This window comes from Cynara cardunculus, assembly GCF_001531365.2.
Source record: "Cynara cardunculus var. scolymus isolate 2C chromosome LG 17, CcrdV1, whole genome shotgun sequence".
Classification (NCBI taxonomy): domain Eukaryota; kingdom Viridiplantae; phylum Streptophyta; class Magnoliopsida; order Asterales; family Asteraceae; genus Cynara; species Cynara cardunculus.
Window position 1 is genome coordinate 241,818 of NC_037544.1, and position 21,894 is coordinate 263,711.

General features: G+C 37.4%; 2 protein-coding genes across 5 annotated transcripts; one reads left to right on the forward strand and one right to left on the reverse strand.

Annotated features, from left to right (window-relative positions):
* The first annotated feature begins 1,419 nt into the window (after positions 1-1,419).
* On the forward strand, positions 1,420-17,987 carry LOC112500132 (proteasome activator subunit 4). 3 transcript variants are annotated; one of them, XM_025103449.1, is made up of 35 exons: positions 1,420-1,739; positions 3,417-3,519; positions 3,619-3,731; positions 3,913-4,035; positions 5,033-5,134; positions 5,217-5,382; positions 5,952-6,068; positions 6,166-6,233; positions 6,319-6,420; positions 6,522-6,732; positions 6,823-7,056; positions 7,135-7,262; positions 7,806-7,923; positions 8,003-8,221; positions 8,304-8,459; positions 9,234-9,310; positions 9,492-9,700; positions 10,115-10,319; positions 10,429-10,508; positions 10,594-10,711; positions 10,798-10,968; positions 11,103-11,271; positions 11,364-11,407; positions 11,614-11,656; positions 11,741-11,883; positions 12,001-12,095; positions 13,043-13,941; positions 14,499-14,765; positions 14,845-14,940; positions 15,059-15,237; positions 15,698-15,779; positions 16,415-16,539; positions 17,202-17,294; positions 17,466-17,619; positions 17,698-17,987. In XM_025103449.1, exons 1-35 carry the CDS (start codon positions 1,579-1,581, stop codon positions 17,737-17,739), a joined length of 5,412 nt encoding a protein of 1,803 aa, XP_024959217.1. In that variant the 5' UTR covers positions 1,420-1,578; the 3' UTR covers positions 17,740-17,987. The 3 variants fall into 3 exon arrangements, with proteins under 3 accessions (XP_024959217.1, XP_024959218.1, XP_024959219.1); XM_025103450.1 differs by having other exon boundaries at positions 9,492-9,679; XM_025103451.1 differs by lacking the exons at positions 1,420-1,739; positions 3,417-3,519; positions 3,619-3,731; ... (3 more) ...; positions 5,952-6,068; positions 6,166-6,233 and having other exon boundaries at positions 6,332-6,420; positions 6,503-6,732.
* On the reverse strand, positions 17,805-21,677 carry LOC112500134 (probable amino acid permease 7). 2 transcript variants are annotated; one of them, XM_025103453.1, is made up of 8 exons: positions 21,281-21,677; positions 21,101-21,172; positions 20,788-21,021; positions 19,832-19,925; positions 19,272-19,357; positions 19,061-19,194; positions 18,482-18,709; positions 17,805-18,393 (listed from the first exon to the last, which is right to left on the reverse strand). In XM_025103453.1, the coding sequence occupies exons 1-8, from the start codon at positions 21,420-21,422 to the stop codon at positions 17,992-17,994; spliced, it is 1,392 nt and encodes a 463-aa protein (XP_024959221.1). In that variant the 5' UTR covers positions 21,423-21,677; the 3' UTR covers positions 17,805-17,991. The 2 variants fall into 2 exon arrangements, with proteins under 2 accessions (XP_024959221.1, XP_024959220.1); XM_025103452.1 differs by having other exon boundaries at positions 19,272-19,486; positions 21,281-21,673.
* Positions 21,678-21,894: the final 217 nt, after the last annotated feature.

Here is a 21,894-nt window from a genome sequence, read left to right on the forward strand (position 1 = left end):
TTCATGACGTCTTTTTTTATTAACTTGGATATCCAACCCGCTATACAAGCCGACTAATCTCAGTGCAATCAACCGCTTTGTGGGTAGCCCGGAGTCACCGCATTTGAACCTCCATGGCCATAAGATAATTTTTTTTTCTCCTTGGATTTGAACCTGTGATCTTTATGCACTTTTGGCCTTTTAAGCTCAAGCTCAAACCAATCAGACACCACCCTTGTAGTTATAATTCATGAGAAAATAAATATTGTCTTGAAAAATTAAAACCGAACAAATAAACGCATTATATTCCACTTGAAATAAGGTGCAAGAGTGAAGTATATACAAACATCTTTTTTCTCAATTTGTAGAATGGTTACATCTTCTTAAACTTCCAAATTTGTGCAACGGTATGGCTGAAGTGAAAAGAAAAAAAACTAGCATATAGGAAAAGAAATATATGAGTAGAAGAATTAAAAAGTATATACACTGCAAAAAGAAAAAAAGATAGGATGAACATATAAAAAAGAAAGTACAAATGTATAAAGTCTTGTTATTCTGTTAACCCTCTAACCTTACCCTCACCCTATCCAATTTCCTCAAACTATTTGTGCTAACTACGGGTCTTTCCGCTTAGTTTGTTATCCTAGTTTTGTGTCTACAATAACTCTTATCAAGGATCATGTCCTTTAAAATGTCTAAAGTCGTTATATCCATCATCAATTGTTCATCCCACACCCTCCTCAATTTCTATCGGTGTATGCTTTCTACCCTCATCACCAGTGAAATCATCTGTATCTTATGAACGTGTTTAAACTACGCCAATCTAAACTCTCTTAAATTTATCCATCTTCTAACTTCGCTCAGAATAATACGCTCGATATTTTATCTAACATGGTTCGACCACAAGTTCATCTAAGCATCCTCGTTTATGCAAATTCCCATCCTTTTTGGCATGAACTTTCTCTTCGCCCAATAATGCAATTATGTTTTCAGTTTTGATAAAACATTATTGTCTCACAACACCTCTCTTTTTAGTCTTCTTGTTCTTATATGGTATGTTACATCATCATCGACCCTACGTCTTTCTTGATCATGAAATCAAATTACTTAAAGAAAAAAGCCCAAAAACCATAAGCAAATGAAACCAAACTGACAAATCAGAAAACATAAGACGTAGAATCTTAAAAAGCAAATTCAATTAGTTTTATGTGTGATCTTTTATAATTAATAAACATTCATCCAACAACATCATTAGAAAAAATCAAATAAAAGATTTGATTAAAAAAAACAAGAATGTGGAGATATTTTCTATTCTCCCATGGTGATAAAAAATCCGAACCCAAGTCCACGGTCTTCCCTATTAAAAACATAAAGCACTATAAGAACGTTTGTTGCAACAAAATCAACTTCACATCAAGTTCCTTTCACCGCCGACTTGGGTTGCCGGTCACCCGTAGCCACGCAATACCCATTTGCTCTAAATTTCCAATCTTTGTCTTGCCCAGAAAGAAAAAGACCACCCCCTTCTCTCTCTATATATACACACACACCCGTCCAGATATATTATACATACAATTATATATAGACCCAGAGTTTGAAATGCATCTGTATAACGCCTGGCTTCCACCTCCGGTGGCCGACGCCACCAAGAAAGAGAAAGAATCGTTCGCCGGTGTTTTATCTTCTGTGAAAGAATCGTATCTTGTGGATGATCCAGAATCTGTCTACTCCACTCTCAAATGGATATCAGTCATTAACCTGTGAGCTCCAATTTTTTGTTTATAGTATTAATTCGCTGTATTTTATGTGCATACGTATGCCAGTAACTACGATCGCTTGTTTTTATGTCTGTTTACACTTAATTTTACTGTTAATTTTTTAATTTCTCACTCGTTTTTTGATAATTGATGCCTTGAGTATTCTTTTGTTGAAATTGATGGATAAATCTTGAATTTTTTTGAGTTCTAGTGAAATCTTGATGTGTTCTTGAGGTTTTACTCGGACAGGTCAACTATCTACTTTGAACAGTTCAATTATTAATCTTTTCTTGAAGGTCTAGTTCTCTTTATTGTAATTTAGGCAGACAAACATATGTGAGAAGTAATGCGTATTAAATCTCATCCAACAAGTTCAAAATTCACTTTCTTTCAGAACTAGGTATCATCTTTTGTTTGTTGTAGCATGTTAGGATGTGTCATTTTTGGGATTCAATTAGTTCATATTAATTTTTAAAGATATTTAATATGTGGGTATTTGTTAACTGTTTCCCTGAGGATGTTAGGATGTGTAGCTAGAGATTAACATCCCCAAACATACCATCATGGATATCTTGAGGCATCACTTTGCTTGTGATGTTGTAGTTTGCATGTGATCAAAATCTTGAATGTGTGGTGGGTTCTTTTTCTTCTTTTTAACTTTTCCCCAAGGGAATCATCCCTTTTAGTTGGCAAGATATTCATATTCCTTATCTAATATTGATTAAGCAGGTACCTAATGGTGAGAACTGAAGGATCATTGGCAAGATTCCTTATTTGTTTGCTGAAATAAATTAATCATGTACAGGCATTTTATAAATGAACGATCGGTTTTACTTTGACAGATCATTAAGAGCAGAAGCTTCATTTCATTTTCTTATTTTGTTTTTATGTTGTTTTATACTGATTGAATTTCCCTAGAAACTACTTATAGTATTATTTTTGGAGGCATTAGGCATGACCTCATATAAGAGTTCTTGGAGGAGGCAGTGGATTAAAGCAGTTTATTGCTTGGGGGAGTTTCAAGAGTCTTTAGATAGATTTGCGGTATCTTTTTGATAGAAATAGGGAGTTTCTTTTGGTAGGGGGAGTGTTGTGTGTGTTTTTTAGTTTGGGAAGCACTTTGCGTTTTTTTATATTTCTGTCTTTAGAAAATTTTGCTTTCTAAATTCTTTACTATACATTTTTCGCAAGTTGGGGGTTTTCTCGGAAACAACCTCTCTGTCTCTTGAGACAAAGGTAAGGTATGCCTACATCTTACCGCTCTTAAACTGTAATTCTCGTCCCACATGGATAGAAAATGGGACTTGTGATACCTTTATGGGCTACCAATAACTTCCACATTTGTTTTAAGTTGGATATGAAGTTATTGGGCCAGCCTGTTGCTTTGGGTTTTGAGGTGTTAAATAAACCCTACCTCAGGCCTCAGGGTCTGATATATTGGGTTTTTTTGGTCTTCTTTTGTAACCTAGTTATCAGAATGATTTTATTATTGAGTAAAGATATTCTTGTTTGTTCATTATTGATTCAATATCCTAGCAACTTGGATATGTAATTGGAGACACAGTGTAACTTATTTTGAGATATTTGCATGTGATAAAAATTTGGATGATTGTTAACTTGTTTGGTTGGATGGAATCAGCTTTTCAAACAGCAAGATGTTCATTATTATCAATCATGCAGGTTCATAAAGGCGAAGAGTGAAGTGTCATTGGAAGATGTGGCTTCTCTTGTGGAATTTGGGCTGCAAGTTTTTCATGCATCACAAGACAAGCTTTATGCTCAGGTGTTCTTTTGTGTCTCAAAATTTCTCCTCTTCCATGTGTATGTATTCTGTTCACTGTCTACCACGATACTGAAATTGGAATCACTTGTATTTGGTCAGGTGAGATGGGGAAATGTTCTCGTGAGCTTGCTGAATAAATTTCGCAAGAAGTTGACTTTGAAAGTTGACTGGCGCCCTTTCTATGATAATTTGATCCAAACACACTTTACAAGGTACTACTATTCATGATTTACTCGCTATACTATGCTTGTTTTCAGCTTGCTTTATTATTATATACTTTATTATATGGATCAAATTATAAGAAATCAGTTAGTAGTTGATCTGGATAAATTACATTGATGTTGATGCCCATTTTGATGGTAATCATGAGTTTTTATTGCATATCTGCTACAGGAATACAGGACCAGAGGGATGGAGGGTAAGGCAAAGACATTTCGAGACTGTCACTTCCCTTGTTCGTTCCTGCCGCAGGTTCTTTCCACCAGGTTCTGCCCATGAGATATGGTCCGAGTTTAGGTAAATTTCTAACTTCCATTTTCAGGTTGGTTGGCAACAATGATGATAATTTATAGAATAAGTAAGAGATGTCATCTGATTTCTCTTGGCTATTGTGAGATTATAAAAATAAAAAAATCCAAATAATTTCCCTTGAATGTTAGTACTGGATAAATGCTAATTAAAGGTACCTTTCGTGAAATATGGACCAAACTAGTAGTTATGATTTGCTCTAGATTCTACCACATAAAGAGCCTGAGGAGTAAATTATCGAGTAGTTGAGGTAAATAACTTGCTGAAAGAACCTGTCAAAGTCATTTTGCTTGCCCAAAAGCCAAACAATAAAATTTATGCCAACTGGAATAGCTTTTAAATGAACATTTAGGAAACGGCACTAGAAAGTGAGGGGCTTATTCTTTGGAAAAATATACTTTTGTTCAAAAGCCAAAGAAGCAAATTTATGCCAACTGGAGATCGCTTTTGAAGCACACTGTAAAGCGTGGGGGATACATTGAGAGAGACATACTTTTAATCTTATTAAAAGAACCTAATTGGTTGTTAGCCACTTAGCCTCAATCTTGTGTTGGTCTTGGATGTTATTTGTAGAAGAGAAGTTATGCTTTTAGTGCTCTAACATCACCTTCTAAGGAATACCTTGTGCCATGAACGCCATGAGTGACTAAAACACTGCTAATGTTTGCCAAAGTTTTTTTGAGCTCACCTAGTTATCTCCAACTCATCATTACACACCCACTAAAATACAAATAGGGATCAGAAATATAATGTGGTCATAATCCTGATTTTGGTCCACAAGATTTACTTGAATATGGGAACCAAAAGTTAATTTCAAGCACACTAATTCGACATGGTAGATGGTATTTTATCCATGACTAATGTGAAGATACTCTTATTGTACGCACTTAGTGTCTATTGTTGCAATTTTATGTGACCAATAGAGTTGTACACTAGACTCTTGGTCGTCACCAACTCATTGAATTTGAATGAAATCAATTTTCAGATCTCTACTTGAAAATCCATGGCATAACTCAGTTTTTGAAGGCTCTGGATTTGTGAGACTCTTCCTTCCTACAAACCTGAATAACGAAGACTTCTATTCACGGTAATTTATAGATGCTTGTTCTGTTATTCTCTTGATGCCGTTAATTAGTGAAACAAATTAATCACCTTCCCTGTCTTGACAGTGAATGGATCAACACATGTATTCTTCAGTGGGATTCTATACCAAATTGCCAGTTCTGGAACAGCCAATGGGCAGCTATTATGGCCCGTGTAATTAAGAACTACAAATCTAAGGACTGGGAGGACCTTTTACCTGAAATATTCAGTCGATTCTTGAACATGTTTGAGGTACTGTCTTGTAGAAATTATCACTTCGCTCTTTTAATAATTACTAGTTACAATCTAAGAAACTTGTACTTTCAGCAGATATCGTCCAATATATAGTGTTGGCTCTAAGGACCTGTCTGTTAGCAGCTTAATGAGCTTAATGAGACTCATAGCTTATTCGGTGAGCTATATATAACTGTTTGGTAGTGGCTTAATGATATAGAAAGTGGCTTATTCAGTAAGCGTCTAAGGGGATCTTATGCACAAAGCCAAGTTTTTTTCAAACCTGCCCCTCAGTTAAAAAAACGCTCCTTTCATCCGTGAAAAAAACCCTCCAAACAAAAATCTATAGACAGATTAATCCACACAAACATCTTTATCCATATAGGGCTTAATGGGAAACCAACCAAACAGTCCCTAAATAAAATATAGCAATGTTTCAACAACAGTTGAATGGACAAGATATTCATTCCCGCAAGTGATATATTATAGCTTTAGGAACAAAAATCAATGATGTCAGATTAAAGTTTGTTACTTTGTTGTGCCTATTTGCTTCTTGAAAAAGTATATAATATTACTCACTTCTACAGGTGCCCGTGGCTAGTGGGGGTGGATCATACCCTTTCTCTATCGATGTCCCAAGAAATACAAGATTCCTGTTTTCCAATAGATCACACACTCCATCCAAGGCCATTGCAAAATCAATTGTAAGATCAATATGCTAATTCATAGAACTGCAATTTTTTCATTCATATTTGGTCCCTAACAGTTCTATATCTCTATCCTGTGTTTTTGATGCTGCAGGTTTATCTATTAAAGCCCGGTAGCTTGGCCCAACAACACTTTGAGAAATTGGTCAACCTCTTAGAACAGTTTGTTTTCTAGATTTTGTTACTTGCATCTTCAACGACATATGTGGTTATGATGTATATTCACATGTTTGGATACTTCTCGCAGATATTACCATCCTTCTAATGGCGGTCGTTGGACATACTCGCTAGAGAGGTTTTTGTTTCACTTGGTATATACATTCCAAAAGCGATTACAACAAGAGAAAGAGTAAGAACCATTTTGCCATAGTTTTTATCCAATTTTATCATCCTTTTCTTTGCTCGCTTAAATATATATGATTTCTTGTAAGTGTGGAATTGTTGGTACAGGAAACCAGATAAACAGATTGAACTTTGCCTAGGACAATCAGAAAGGGAATCTTTTGTCAGTACTGTTCTGAAGTTAATTGATCGTGGTCAATACAGCAAAAATGAAAACCTTTCTGAAACAGTTGCTGCTGCAACGTCCATTTTGTCTTATGTGGAGCCTTCATTGGTTCTACCCTTTTTGGTTTCTCGATTCCATATGGCATTAGAAACGGTTAGTGACATAACAGGTTTTCATCTGAGATTGCTTTATCTAGATGAGCGATTGATTTCACTAACTCCTCTTGCATTTCTTTCTGGTTAGATGACAGCAACCCATCAGTTGAAAACAGCCGTGACATCAGTGGCGTTTTCTGGACGATCACTATTTTTTATGTCCCTATCTGCTTCACCAATGGAAACAGATGACATTAATGATGCTGATATGTTCCGTGATCTTCTGATGATATCGCTGACCAATGCCTTGCTTGGGATGGATGCGAATGATCCACCCAAGACCCTAGCAACTATGCAACTGATTGGCTCCATATTTTCCAATGTAACAAAAAATAATATGAATGATCAAATTGTACCACTTTTGAAGAAATGTTCTATCTAACTGATTTGCCAATTCCAGATGGCGACATTGGATGATGATACAGATAGTTTGTCATTCATGCCTGCAGAACGCTTTTCAGAATGGCTTGATGAGTTCTTATGCCGCCTATTTTCTTTGTTACAACACTTGGAACCTAGTAGTGTTTTGTAAGTATCATCAAGATGCAATACCCTCCTGTTTTTTTTCATGTTTACTCCCTCTAAAATTTGGAATTTAGCTAGTTTGGTCACAGAAGGATTGTAAGATCCCGCATTGGTTGGTGAGGGGAACGAAAGTTGCCTTATAAGGGACTGGATACCTCCTCTATGAGACGTGTTTTAAAATCGTGTCCAGGTGTGTGGACAAAGCGGAAAATATCTTGTACGGTTGGTCTGGGATGTTACAAGTGGTATCAGAGCCAGGAACCAGACTAGTGTGATAGCGAGGACGTTGGGCTCTCAAGGGGGGTGGATTTTGAGATGCCACATTGGTTAGGGAGGGGAATGGAAGTTGCCTTATAAGGGACTGGATAGCTCCTCTAGCATACACATTTTAAAACCGTGAGTACAGTGTGTGGACATCTGGTGCGGTTGGCCTGGGATGTTACAAGGGTATTTTGTATAGGAAACAAAAATTGCATCTTTTCTTATTTCTGTTAGCCTCCATATGTCCAATTAACACTTGGAAAATAAAATAATGGTGTCCTGCAGAAATGAAGATGTTCATTCACCTGCTACATCTGGAACGTTCCTAGTTGAGGATGGACCTCAGTATTTCTGCATGTTGGAAATATTATTTGGAAGACTTTCAAGATCCCTGTACAACCAGGTTCAATCTTTTGTCTCATATTGAACGGAACTGTTCCATTATGTTCAAGGTCGTAAGCTTTTCTATTTATACTGAACAGGCTATTAAAAAAGTTTCCAAGTTTCTGAAGACCAATATTCTACCTGGAGCTATCGCTGAAGTTGGGCTTCTTTGTTGTGCTTGCATTCATTCAAATCCAGAATTGGCTGTTAATCACCTTGTTGAACCTCTTCTATCTTCGGTTATATCATCTTTGAAAGGAATCCCTCTGACGGGTTTTGGTGGAAGTGGAAATTTCACGACCCCATCTTTGAATAAGGTTTTTTCTCTTGTAACTCTTCTAAATCATTTATTTTATGTTTGACTTGCTTCTTGTGTTACTATCTTTAGTATAATTGTAGGCAAGAGCGACACTTTCTCCAGCCCTTGAAACATCAATTGATTACCAGTTGAAGGTCTTGTCAATTGCAATCAGTTATGGAGGTCCTTCACTTCTTCATTACAAGGATCAATTTAAGGAGGCTATACATTCTGCCTTTGAATCCCCATCTTGGAAGGTTTTTTAAATCTCTTTCCATTATCTTGATGGTTCAGTTAACTTAGTGGCATTGCAATTCGATTACAAATGTTATGCATGAATAGTTTATATAACTTTAGACAACAATTGAACCTTGCAAATGCAACAAAAGCCGACCATGTCCATTTTTCCCATATTTCTTTAGATGCCCACATACATTAACTTCAAGTCCTAAATCAACGTTCAGTCGAGGTCAAACTAGGCATAAAAGTCCAACATCGCAATGATGTTCTCAATGCGGAAGATAATACAGATATCCATTCAGTCAAACTTGATAAATGATAGAGCAATAAACTTGAAGCAATATAATGAAGCATAACAGATAGGAGACTGACAGTACCAAGATTTACGTGGAAACCTAATGCAGGAGAAAACCACTGGTGGGTAATCTCACTGAGAGAAGCCCACTAGTAAATGATGAAGTTAGAATGCAAATCCAAGGAGAAACAATGTTGAAATAGTGTTGGAGTTATAGGAGCGTCAATGGGGTTTTGAGATTATTTTTGTATGAAATGTTGAAGAGGGTAAGTAACAAAGAAACCTAGAAAAGGCAGATAAAATATATAAAAGAATAATAAGGAAAAAGAGATAACTTGTCCAAGCAGGATCGTAAGTATCCTTCTTGTTGGCATGGTTCTTGCCTTTTTATTGGCTGTTTTTGCAGTCTTGATTTAGTTTCTTGTAGTTTTTGGATACAATTTTTTGGGCCTAATGTCGCACACACTAACTCGTTGCTACTTTCATAATTTGACAGGTTAACATAGCTGGTGATCAAGTCCTTCGATCCCTCCTTGGAAGTCTGGTTCTCTATTATCCTGTTGATCAGTACAAGTATGTTCCTTGTGGTGGTTGCATAACAATATAATAATAACATTAGCAACAATGACGATAATAACGTTAATAATGATAATTATGATAATCTTGTAACTTGTGTAAACTCTTCTTGTAAATCAGTCTCTATTACAATGTGAATGTGTCGATATTAAGGGGATTGTGCTATTTGGCTTCACAGGTCTGTTTCACGCCATTCTTCTTTGACCCCACTGGAGGAATGGATAAGTATTAAAGATTTTTCAAATGATGAAGCATTTACGGGCCCAAAGTGGCATATCCCTAGTGATGAAGAAATACAATTTGCCAATGATCTCTTGAACCTGCATCTCAATTCAGCTTTAGATGAGCTTCTGAAAATATGTCAAGATAACATTCACTCTGATCCAGGTATACCTGAAACTCCTATCCGTAAGAATTTCTTGTTTTTATGTGTGTGTGTGTGTATATATATAGAGGGAAATTCAGGGGAAACTTCCAAAAATATGAAAAACTGATGAACACCTTCATCTGGACGGTATGCACATGTGCATACAAGTAATTGAAGTTGTTTGTTGGTTTTTATGAACGTGTGCACGTTATGCACATGTGCATACCAAACAAATTGCTTACAGATTACTTGTATGCACATGTGCATACCGTCCAAATGATCAGTTTACCAGGGTGTTCCTCAGTTTTTCATTTTTTTGGAGGGTTTCCTCTGAACCTAACCCTATATATATATAGTCAAGAGTAAGTTCAGACATCTTGTAGCTATTAGTTAAGGTTGCAACTTTATGAATTCCCATTGGTTCTGTTGCACAGGAAACGAGAAAGACCACTTGAAAGTGACTCTTTTGCGCATAGACTCTTCATTGCAAGGTGTTTTGTCATGTTTGCCTGATTTCATACCATCCTTTAGGAACGGTAAGGTTGATCCGCCTTTCTTAATCGCGGGAGCAACGGGGGCAAGTGTTGGTAGTACTAGATTGCGGGAAAAAGCTGCTAATATCATCCATATAGCCTCCAAGTAAATCTGTTCTCCGGTTATCGTGTTTCCCTTCTTTCAATTATTTCTTCTCTTAAATTCATTTCTCTACATGACTTGCCTAAGAGCTTAAACCTTTGGCTACTTGCAGATACTTGCTTGAGAAAAAATCAGATGACAGCATTCTATTGCTACTCCTTATTCGTATTATCGAGGCTTTGGGGAACTATGGTAATGTACACTGCAACTTTATGGGCGTCGGTATCTATTTTCGAGTACTTATTTAGACTTGTTTCTTGACTAACTTGCTGTACAGGAAGTTCTGAATATGAAGAGTGGAGTAACCATAGGCAGGCATGGAAATTGGAATCTGTTGCCATAATCGAACCTCCTGTTAACTTCATTGTGCCATCTCATTCTAAAGGGAAGAAAAGGTAAGTTTTTTATACATAACCCCTTTATATCCTTCAGAATGACGAATTTTTTGTTTTCCTAATTTTGATTTGTTCCTTAATTCCAGGCCAAGGTGGGCACTCATCGATAAAGCATACATGCACAATACATGGAGAACATCACAAGCATCGTATCATTTATTTCGTACAAGTAAAAATGCATCTCCATCAGACCATGTGAATGTTTTGATGGATGATCTTCTAAATCTATCTGTGCATAACTATGATACTGTTCGCACGTGAGTTCTCTTCTACATATTTGCTCTCTTATCTACTTCTGATACCCTTTTGATATTCTCCCCGCTTTGTTATTCTCTCCCTCGAAAGGAAAAAGTTTCTCGTTTCTCTTAATTTATGTTGTATTTATCTCCAGGCTTGCTGGGAGATCTCTTGTCAAAATGATCAAACGATGGCCATCTCTCATTGCAAAATGTGTACTTACTTTTACCGAGAATTTGCGAAATCCTGGCTCACCGGAATATGCAGTCTTAGGTTCTTGTGCTGTCCTCGGAACTCAAACTGTTCTCAAGCATCTCACATTGGTATTTTATCATTTACAAATTTGCAAGGACTTCAATTTTTATATTCCAATTTTCTTTCGTACATGATTTCTTCCCGTTGTCTCTGAATACAGGAACCAAAATCTTTCTCATCTTTCCTTCTTGGAATTCTTTTGAGGTGAGTATATATATACATATATATTATGATACAAGTTATAGTTGTTGAATCTAGTGGTGGTGCGAGATTGTCTTACTCTTTTTCATATATATATATATATATATATATGTGTGTGTGTGTGTGTGTGTGTATTATAATACAAGCTATAGTTGTTGAATCTAGTGGTGGTGCGAGATTGTCTTACACTTTTTCGTTTTCGCTTGCAGTTCTCATCATGAATCCTTGAAAACCCAGAAAGCTATCAATTCGGTAAATGTTCTAAGATGATTCAATAGCCTATTTTCCTGTATTATACCTGCTAACTCTATGACAACCATTTGTCAATATTAACAGCTTTTTGTCAAATACAACATCTATTTTGCGGGAATCTCTAGAAACATTTTCCAGAAATCGGCGGACCATTCTGGGACAGACTTTGCATCTTTGGTTTCTGAGATAGGTTCTATGAGTTTTGAGTCGACTAACTTGCATTGGAGGTAAACATTCTGTCCCCTTAAAATCTGATGATTCATCGTCTCCATATATGGTCATCCAAACTTTCTATTGATGGTTATATGAAACATCTACTAAATTTGTTCAACTGTTTTGTATAGGTATAACTTGATGGCCAACAGGGTTCTACTGTTGTTGGCTATGTCATCTAGAAACGAACCCAACTTGTCGTCAAAGATTCTCAGTGAAGCTGCTGGTTAGTTTTTTGGTTCATGCTGTTAATAAATTTGCAAATTAATTTGGCCTAATTTCAGCACCTCAAGTCCTCTTCAGTATGACATGGAATATGTATATATAGAGGGAGGTTCACGTGAAAACCCCCAAAAAAATGAAAAACTAGGAATACTCTAGTAACCGTTCATCTGGACGGACGGTATGCACATGTGCATACAAGTAATTGAAGATGTTTCCTTGTTTCTATGCAAGTGTGCATGTTATACACATGCACATACTGGAACAATTACTTACAAGTTACTTGTTTGCACATGTGCATGCCGTACAAATGAATGGTTACCAACTAGGGTGTTCCTCACGTTTTCATCTTTTTACGGTTTTCCACTGAACCTGCATATATATATATATATATAGGATTGATTTCCGGTGAGAAAGAGTGTTAAGGTAAGAAGCGTAAGAAGGATCTCCACCCTTGGATGCACATTAGGATGAGATGCATCGAGATGCACCAGATCAATCCTTGTATCAAGCACGATTCATGGGTGGGTTTGAGATTGAAGGTGATCAAGGGTCGAGATCCCTTCTTACGCTTCTCACCTTAACTCTCCTTCTTACACGATGCTTCTTCTATATATGTATGTATGTATGTATGTATGTATAGAGGGAGGTTCTGAGGGAAACCCTCAAAAAACGAAAAACTAAGGAACACCCTGGTAACGTTCATCTGGACGGTATGCACATGTGCATACAAGTTATTGAAGCTATTTTTTGGTTTTTATGCACGTGTGCCTACAGGACAAATTGCTTTAAAATTACTTGTATGTACATGTGCATACCGTCCAGATGAACGGTTACCAGTTTCTCAATTTTTCATTTTCTTTGTGGTTTTCCCATCCTATATGTATATACTATTATATTCTCGTTTGGTTTGGTTATTATTTTATATAAACTTTTGTGTATGGCTTTCAGGTCATTTCCTAAAGAATTTGAAAAGTCAACTTCCACAGACGAGAATACTGGCCATCTCTGCTCTAAATATGTTACTGAAAGAATCACCTTATAAGCTGTCAGCTGAGCAACAAGTTGTAGCTGCACGGGATTTACAAGAAAATACCAAATCCTCTCTTGAAGGGACGTTGAGTAATATATTTCAGGAGGAAGGATTCTTTAGCGAGACTTTTGACAGCCTTTCTAATGTCCATATTATTGGTGATACTGAAAACTCATCTTCCAGAGGCCATGAAAATTCTTCGTTTCAAAGTTTGGCAGATAAATCAATCACTCGTTTCTATTTCGATTTTTCATCTTCATGGCCTCGTACACCCACTTGGATTTCCTTTTTCGGAAGCGATACTTTTTATTCAAGTTTTGCTCGTATATTCAAGCGTTTAGTTCAAGAATGTGGCGCCCCTGTTTTACTATCGCTAAAGAGTGCATTGGAGGAGTTTGTAAACGCTAAGGAGAGGTCTAAACAGTGTGTTGCTGCCGAGGCTTTTGCGGGTTTGCTGCATGCTGATGTTATTGGCCTCGTAGAAGCTTGGGATAGCTGGATGATGGTCCAATTGCAGAATATCCTTCTTGCACCATCAGTCGAATCTATTCCAGAATGGGCTGCTTGTATACGTTATGCAGTTACTGGGAAGGGAAAATATGGGATGAAAGTACCTCTTTTAAGGCAGAGGATTTTGGATTGTCTGATTGAACCGTTACCTCAAACAGTAACTACAACTGTGGTTGCCAAGCGGTATTCTTTTCTTTCTGCTGCTTTGATAGAGGTCTCTCCACCGAGGATGCCTTTGTCAGAAATTCAGCTCCACCATAAACTACTGCAGGAGTTGCTAGATAAAATGAGCCATCCCACTGCCCACGTAAGTATGTTTGTTGATATTTTCACTACGACAAAATCGGCTTATAGGACGTGAATATGTCTAAGGGCTTGTTTGTTAGCACTTAATTAGCTTAACAGAACTCACAGCTTATTCGGTCAGGTATAAATAGACTGTTTGGTAGTGGCTTAATGATATATATAAAGTGGCTTTTTCAGGGAGAGCTTTATGCAGAACACCATGTATATTGCAAACCTGCCCCTACCAATTAAAAAACATGCTCCTTCCATCTATGGAAAAACCCTCCCAATCAATACAGACAGATTAATTCACACAGTCAGCTTTATCTATACAGGACTTAATGGAAAACCAACCAAACAGCCCCTAACTGACCTAATAGACTGCTTAAGAGGACCTAAGTTTATAGGACCGAACAATTGTAAAGGTGCAATAATAAGTTGATGGAACGCTTTTTGGGTCTTAACAAGTTTTTAGGACAATCTTGAAATAAAGCGTCCTATTTGTCTTTTCATATGACATTATTTGAAAAAGTGTTCTATAAAAATCTCTGTACTTGTTGTTGATGTACATGCCAATAGGTCAGGGAAGCAATCGCTATTGCCCTTTCTGTGTTGTGCTCAAACATCCGACTACATGCATCCTTCAATACGCCTGAGGAGGGAAATAGCATGATAAATGGAAAACATGGAAAGAGTTGGGATCAGCTTTTACAAGAAAGAGCGTCTGAACTCGTGGTGGCAATTCAGAACGCTAATCCTTCTGACAATTTGGAGAACTTAGCAGAAATGAATGCACTTTCTGGATCAGATAGCAACTCACCAGATGATGTTCAATGGATGGAAACGGTACTTATTAGTGGAATTGTGTTTATTTCATTGTTATAGCTTTTCAAAAGTATTAAAATCTGCTCTCTTTTATGTGTAGTTGTTTCATTTTGTTATCTCATTAATGAAGTCTGGGAGATCGGCATTCCTGCTGGATGTTCTTGTGGGTTTCCTTCACCCTGTGATCTCCTTACAGGTGAGTATATTTAATAATTCATCAAAATAGTTGATGATTTTCCATTCTTGTACGGTTAAGATGGTTCAGATGGTATATAGGTTTCCACACTTCCTTACGAGTTGTTGTTATCTTGAAGGAAACTTCAAACAAAGATTTGTCAATACTGGCCAAGGCAGCTTTCGAGTTATTGAAATGGAGAATATTCACAAATGGTCATCTCCGAAAGGCGGTATCAATTCTTCTTTCTTCAGCTGAAGATCCTAACTGGCGGACCAGATCTGCAACTCTAACTTTTCTACGGAGCTTTATGTACAGGTATGCAGCTATTTTCTTGAATGCTTTATGCACATATATAGGATCGTATGTTAGTGTGAGATCTCTATCAGACGGGTTTTTATAACCTTGAGTCCAAGTGTGGATAAAAGCGGACAATATCTAGTACGGTTGGCCAGGGATGTTATAACTGGTATTAGAGCCAGGAACCGAACTGGTGTGCCAGCAAGGGCCCTGGCTTCCTGAGGGGTGGATTGTTAGATCCCACATCATTTGGGAGGGGAACAAAAGTTGCCTTATAAGGGACTGGATACCTCCACTATCAAACACGTTTAAAAACCTTGAGGCCAACTGTCTAAATGTGGATAAAGCTGACATTATCTGGTACGGTTGGCCGGGCATGTTACAGTTAGTTTATCTTATGACATCCTTCATAGTATTCTGTGTTGTTTATATTCCCCTGGAAACATCTTTAGTCATGACGTGCTCTCAATTCTCACAGGCACACTTTCATTCTCTCGAATGATGAGAAGCAGAAAATCTGGAAAACCGTTGAGAAGCTACTGACAGATAATCAAGTAGAGGCGAGTTTCTGGCTTCTCCTTCTTCCCAAATATGAATTATTTCTTCATTTCTTGTAGTCTAAGGGGCCGTTTATCAAACACTTACCTGGTAAGTGCTTACCGGTAAAATTTAACACTATTATGTACTTACCGGGTAAGATTTTAGTCCACCAAAACGACATAGTATACAACAATTTACCCGGTAAGCGCTTACCGTGGTAAGAGTCGCCGCCCTCACTTACTGGATAAGACTCTTGATCCTTGTCTCGCTCATACCGGGTAAGATTCTTGGTACTTGCTATATTCATCCGGTGAGGTAATGTTACTTGGTGAACACTTACCCGGGTAAGCGTTTGGTAAACGGCCCCTAACTATAACTTCTCTTACCAGACAGTTTTCTCTTTCAACTTCTGTTTTCTGTTCACATCCTTCTAAAATGAGGCTACGCTTGGTTGAACCTTATGTAGGAGGTTATAAAGTATTTAGGTTAAGGTCTTAAAACAACTAATTAAGCGTTAGGTATTGCTTAGTGATGCTTAATTTTGAAGGTTACAAGTAATTGCTACATATGAACAATATTTTGAAGCTTTCTTGCACTCCTACTGAATCCTTGACTAGAGGGGTTGACGCCATTGAAAATTGGGCTTTTGGTACAGGTAAGGGAACATGCAGCAGCAGTTTTAGCTGGCTTAATGAAGGGTGAGGATGGAGAACTATCAAAGGATTTCCGTGAGAGAGCTTACAGCGAGGCTTTGAAGCTTCAGAAAAGAAGAAAGCAGAGGTCCCCCTTCTGGTTTTTAGGAATTATAAATCTATTATTTTGAGTTCAACCAACCATGGTTATATATATAGAGAGAGAGGGGAAGGTTCAAACGAAAACGCTAACTATTTAAGAAAACAAGAAAAAGGTCGTTAATGTACAAAATCATGTGATTTTGTACATTAACTGGAAACGGGCGACTTTCGAGGCCACTTAAGTCGTGGGACAAAGTTTCCCGGATCATGTATGATTTGTTACGTGAATCATATATGATTTTGTACATTAACGACTTTTTTCTTGTTTTCTTAAATAGTTAGTGTTCTCGTTTGAATCTGCCCCCATATAGAGGAAGGTTCTATGTATGTATGCGTATATGTACATAGGGTTAGATTAAGGGGAAAACCAATAAAGATGGAAAATAAGGAACGCCCTACTATAACCATTCATTTGTCTGACATGTATATGTGCATAAAAGCAATTTGTCCGGTATGCACATGTGCAAAAAATGCACAATTTCATAGAAACCAGGAAACATTTTCAATCACTTTTATGCAGATGTGCGTACCGGATAAGTGAATGGTTATTAAATTTTTCCTTAGTTTTCCATTTCTTTTGTGGTTATCTAGCATGTTTTAATTTTTGGGTAACTAATAATTCTATCCATTTATTATTATAAACTGCAGAAGCTCAAGTAGTGGTCCTTCCATAGCCTCCGTACATGGTCGTGTTCTTGCTCTGGTTGCTTGTGTGCTCTCGGTTCCTTATGATATGCCCAGGTACCTCTTAACAGAACGAGTAGCCTAATTATTTATTTCATCTTTATACTGGTCACTGCAAAAACAGCCGCTCTACTCTCCTGGTGGTATATATTGGGCTCGTTTGGTTTGTTTTGGCTTTCCTGTTCGTTCTCTAAGATGATCCATTAATTGTCGTTATTTTTGTTTTAGTTGGTTGCCTGAGCATGCTACCTTGTTGGCCCGTTTCGTTGGAGAGCCCTCCCCAGTTAAAACCACTGTCACAAAAGCAGTTGCAGAGTTCCGCCGCACCCATGCAGATACTTGGAGCGTTCAGAAAGATTCGTTCACTGAAGAACAACTCGAGGCAAGATTATAATTTTTTTTTCTCTACTCTTAAAAACCCCATAAATATGTTTCTAATTCCTAGTTTAAATACTTGCAGGTTTTGGCAGATACATCATCTTCATCATCATATTTTGCCTGATTTATGTTTGAAGAACAAATAGAAGTACTACAAGCAAGTAAATTTGATAAGTAGTCCAATAGAAACTGTAATTTTTCTCAACAAGTAGAAGAAGAAGACATCAATTTTTCATAATGGCATGAGACATAAAATAAGCCATGCTTATTTACATTTGGTTACCACCGGATTTAGCATCAATATGTATCTGTACGCTGTAGTTGATCCTTCTTTGAGATCGTTCTAAAGTAACAATGACTATTGTTGGTCCATTGATTAGCTCATCTTTGCTTCTATGACCCCTGCAACTGATCCAATAAAAGCCATTGCTGATACCACCATCAGCAGACTGCTGAAGATTTGCAGAACCACCCATTTTCTGCTCCAAGATTCTATCTTTCTTTGAACTATATACATTTCCACTGGAAAATATATTGCCAATGGCCATAGATTCAAACCCCCTAAAAGCCCCAATATTTCATTGAAGTATGGGAACGCCATTGCAATTCCAGTTGTTGACACAACATACGATGTTCTGAAGCTTAGTCTGAATAGATTCAGCTGAAAATGGGGCAAAAATGGCAGCTTTAAGCCGTAGAATTTGTTCAGAAATCCACTTCCTGGGAACTTCCCAGTTAACCATCTTTCTGCATATGCGAATACCGGCTGACTGTAGAGCTTTTATTACCAAAAAAGGATGTAGGTTTGTGTTAGTCAGTTTTAACAGTCAAATTATTTACAGTTCTAAAATGAATATGCCCCTTACTTGGTATCCTCCGATTAGATGTAGTATGATGCAAGCATTAGCAAAATCGATGAGCCAATAAGGCTCATAAAAACCGAATCCAGTCAAGAGGTTTCCTGGTGTATCGTTCCCAAAGGCTGCATATCCGGTACATGCACACCCGAGGTAGAAGAAGGTTGTAACTAGAATTGCAATAGCCGATGCCCTTTTCATAGTCTTGTTCTCCGATGGGGGTGACTTCACAGTATCCTTAAACACAAGAAAAACAAGCATCACACGTCACAGGTCAGAGTCCTATATCAGCCAGATCTAAGACATATTTTTTACGTTCTTTTTCTTCTCAATGGATTTTTTAGAAAGAGATTCAGAGGGTTTTTACATATTCTCACATGGTATTAGAGGCAAGATCTAGCGCTCTAGGCACTGGACCCCTTGGGTCAATTTGTACCTGTCTAGCCCACTCCGGAACAAATTGTGTCCATTTAGCCTCCGTTAGAGGGGGCGTGTTAAAATCACACATTGACTAGAGTGGGAAAGTAGTTTAATAGGGTTCCACGTATTCTCAAATTCCAATTTGTCAACCTAAAATAGATTGCTGACCTGTATTTCAAGAAAAACTATGGAATATGGATAAGCAAAAGCTATATCACCAAGTGCTTGAAAAGCGAGCCATGTTTTCAGGGGTGCACTGATGGTTGGGACTCCTGTGATGCTCCCATATATTTTGCCGTTCTCTGCAGTTACAAACGTTCGTTAGAAACTGTCGAATGGAATTTGACAGCATAATTGTGAACTATTAATACATACGTACCGATTACTTTAGCCACACCAAGTCCAAAACCGATCGTGGAGTAACAGAAGGACATGATGGCAGCAATAACAGATATCCACACCATGCTATGAAAATCAGGTATTTGTGACATAAGAATCTGTATAACTCCAAACAAGAACATATAAAGATTGCCCTCATATTCACAAGAAGCTTCATGCCCTTCTTTATGGTAACAATCTGATTTCTGAATTGCACTGTTATATAAACATCAACATAAGAATCAAGAAAAACACCATTTCATGCCTACGGGTTGGATTTAGGGGAAAACCACAAAAAAGAATTGAAAACTGAGGAACACCCTGCATAACTATTCATTTGTCCGTTATGCACATGTGCATAGAAACTTAGAAACATTTTCAATTACTTTTATGCACTTGTGCATACCAGACAAGTGAATGGTTATTACGGCGTTCCTCATTTTTTCATATTTTTGTGGTTTTCCCCTTAACATGAGTCTTATGCTTAGATTCTGAAAGAACTTACTATCTGTGACTAAAATGATTTCCAAAAGAAAAGAAGCCAAAAAAGGGTGGCAATACCTCATACAAGTTGAAGTTGTAACCACATAAGCAACACCAGTCCCATAGAAGTTCAAATATTGAAGAAAACCACATAACCATGCCTGTTTTTCACCTGGAGTACTATCAATTTCTTTGACCAAATAATAGAAATACAAAAATAAGCGGAACCCCATTAGATTATTCTCCAAAAGAGTACTTGTAGAGAGAAAGGAGGTTCCAACATATATAGAGGAGAAATGATCCAAGTCTAGCTGATGTGGGACTCTTAACACTCCCTCTCCAACAGAGGCTAAAAGGGTGTAGATTCTCCCAAAGTGTCAAGTCCCCCGAGTAGTAGATTTCAGTTTTGATACCATGCAAGGATAAATGGATCCTCATTAGATTATTCTCCAAAAGAAACTTTGGGGAGAGAAGGGAGATTCCATATGTTGAGAAGAAAGGATCAAAGTCTAACAGCCCCCGGGCGTCTAGCTTCCTCTCAACACTTTGGAAGGACGTGTTAGGGGCTGTTTGGTTGGTTTCCATTAAGTCCTGTATGGATGAAACTGTCTGTGTAATCTGTCTGTATAGATTGAGTAGATTTTTGTTTGGGAGGGTTTTTCCAGAGATGGAATGAACTGTTGTTCTTTCAAATCGGGAGGGACAGGTTAGAGAACACTTGGCTTTTCTGCATAAAGCTCCCCCAAGAAGCTTATTGAATAAGACATTTTCTATATCATTAAGTCACTACCAAACAATCATTGCATAACTGAGGGAATAAGTTCCGAGTCCCATTAAGGTCATTAAGCTGCTAACAAGCAGGCCCTTGGAGTCTCACATATGCTTAGATTGGACCCTTTCTTCCCAAAATATAATGGAATCTCCGTTCTTTCCTCAAGGGCTATTTTAGAGTAATCTAACAGGGTCATACGTATTCTCGTAAGATATCTAGAAACTATAAGTAGCTAGATTTAGAAACTTTGAGGAGGTAGTACCAAGGATAACTCTAACTGCATCTATATACGAGCAGTTTCTAGTTCCGGTAACAGGATCAGGAGACCTGTAACAATCCGAAAGTAGCGATGAAGACACGTAGGTTACCAACGCAAAGCAGATCAATGCAACTGGTCCTCCTATCCAACCGAGTTGTGACACACTCCAAGCGAGCGAAAGTACACCGGATCCAATAACAGCAGTGATTATGTGAGCAATTGTAGTCCATAGGGTGCCTGACTCAAAGCAAATCTATTCAGATTGCTATCTTTTCAAGTTTGAATTCAAGAAACACAAAAGGATGTTTAGATTTACCCGTTCTTATCGTTTTCTTATGATCATCGATGGCAAAAACTTCAGTGCAGATTGCATGCTCGACTGTTACGTCTATCAAAATCAAAAGGGTCTTAAATTAATCAGAAAACACTGATCAATTCATAAGTATCTCTGAGAGAAAACAAGAAATTAAAGATGAAATTAAACGAGGGTTCTTACGAGGGGAGGCCTGCAACATCGGAGTTTCCTCCTCCTCATAATCATCTTCTGCTCCGACCATGTTCATGAGTTCTTCCGATTCTGAAACTTGTGAAGAATCTTGGAGCATTTTATTTGGGAATTTGGATTCTGCAGAAAACATCGTTTTCCAAGTTCCAGTTTCAAACCAATCTTGCAGACCATATAAAAGTGGAGTCTTGGTCAACAACTCTTTGTGGAGGAGCAATCTGGCTAATTGGTTCTAACTCAAAACAAGAATCGTTTAAGAATTTACAATTGGGTATGTATCTTTAATAATAATAAAGAAAAAACACAGGTTGTATTCAGACATCGTTGTCTGAAAGGCGCCAATTTCACTATTTCCGTGGGTCAATGTATTATTTCTTATTAAATTGCTTACGATAATTCTTTGCTTTCGTTTGATTTATGGATGCGAATCCGGAAAGATCAACGCTAAATGCCTTCTAATAGTAACATATTTTTCATGGATTTTATTGCTTTTATCATTTTAATTCAAATCAAATATGAACTATTATTATAAATAATTTAATATATATAATAAAGAAATACATAAAAGTATGTAGGTATTTCATCCATTTATCACAGATTCAATT

Bases quoted from the DNA above. Each gene is read 5' to 3' on its own strand.
- LOC112500132 (XM_025103449.1), top strand. From the start codon at position 1,579: ATGCATCTGTATAACGCCTGGCTTCCACCTCCGGTGGCCGACGCCACC. The intron at 1,740-3,416 runs GTGAGCTCCAAT...TCAATCATGCAG, and splicing joins TGGATATCAGTCATTAACCT to GTTCATAAAGGCGAAGAGTG. The intron at 15,780-16,414 runs GCGAGTTTCTGG...CTTTTGGTACAG, and splicing joins TGACAGATAATCAAGTAGAG to GTAAGGGAACATGCAGCAGC.
- LOC112500134 (XM_025103452.1), bottom strand. From the start codon at position 21,422: ATGTTTTCTGCAGAATCCAAATTCCCAAATAAAATGCTCCAAGATTCT. The intron at 21,022-21,100 runs GTAAATCTAAAC...GCTTTGAGTCAG, and splicing joins TAAGAAAACGATAAGAACGG to GCACCCTATGGACTACAATT. The intron at 19,195-19,271 runs GTACGTATGTAT...TTGTAACTGCAG, and splicing joins TGGTGTGGCTAAAGTAATCG to AGAACGGCAAAATATATGGG.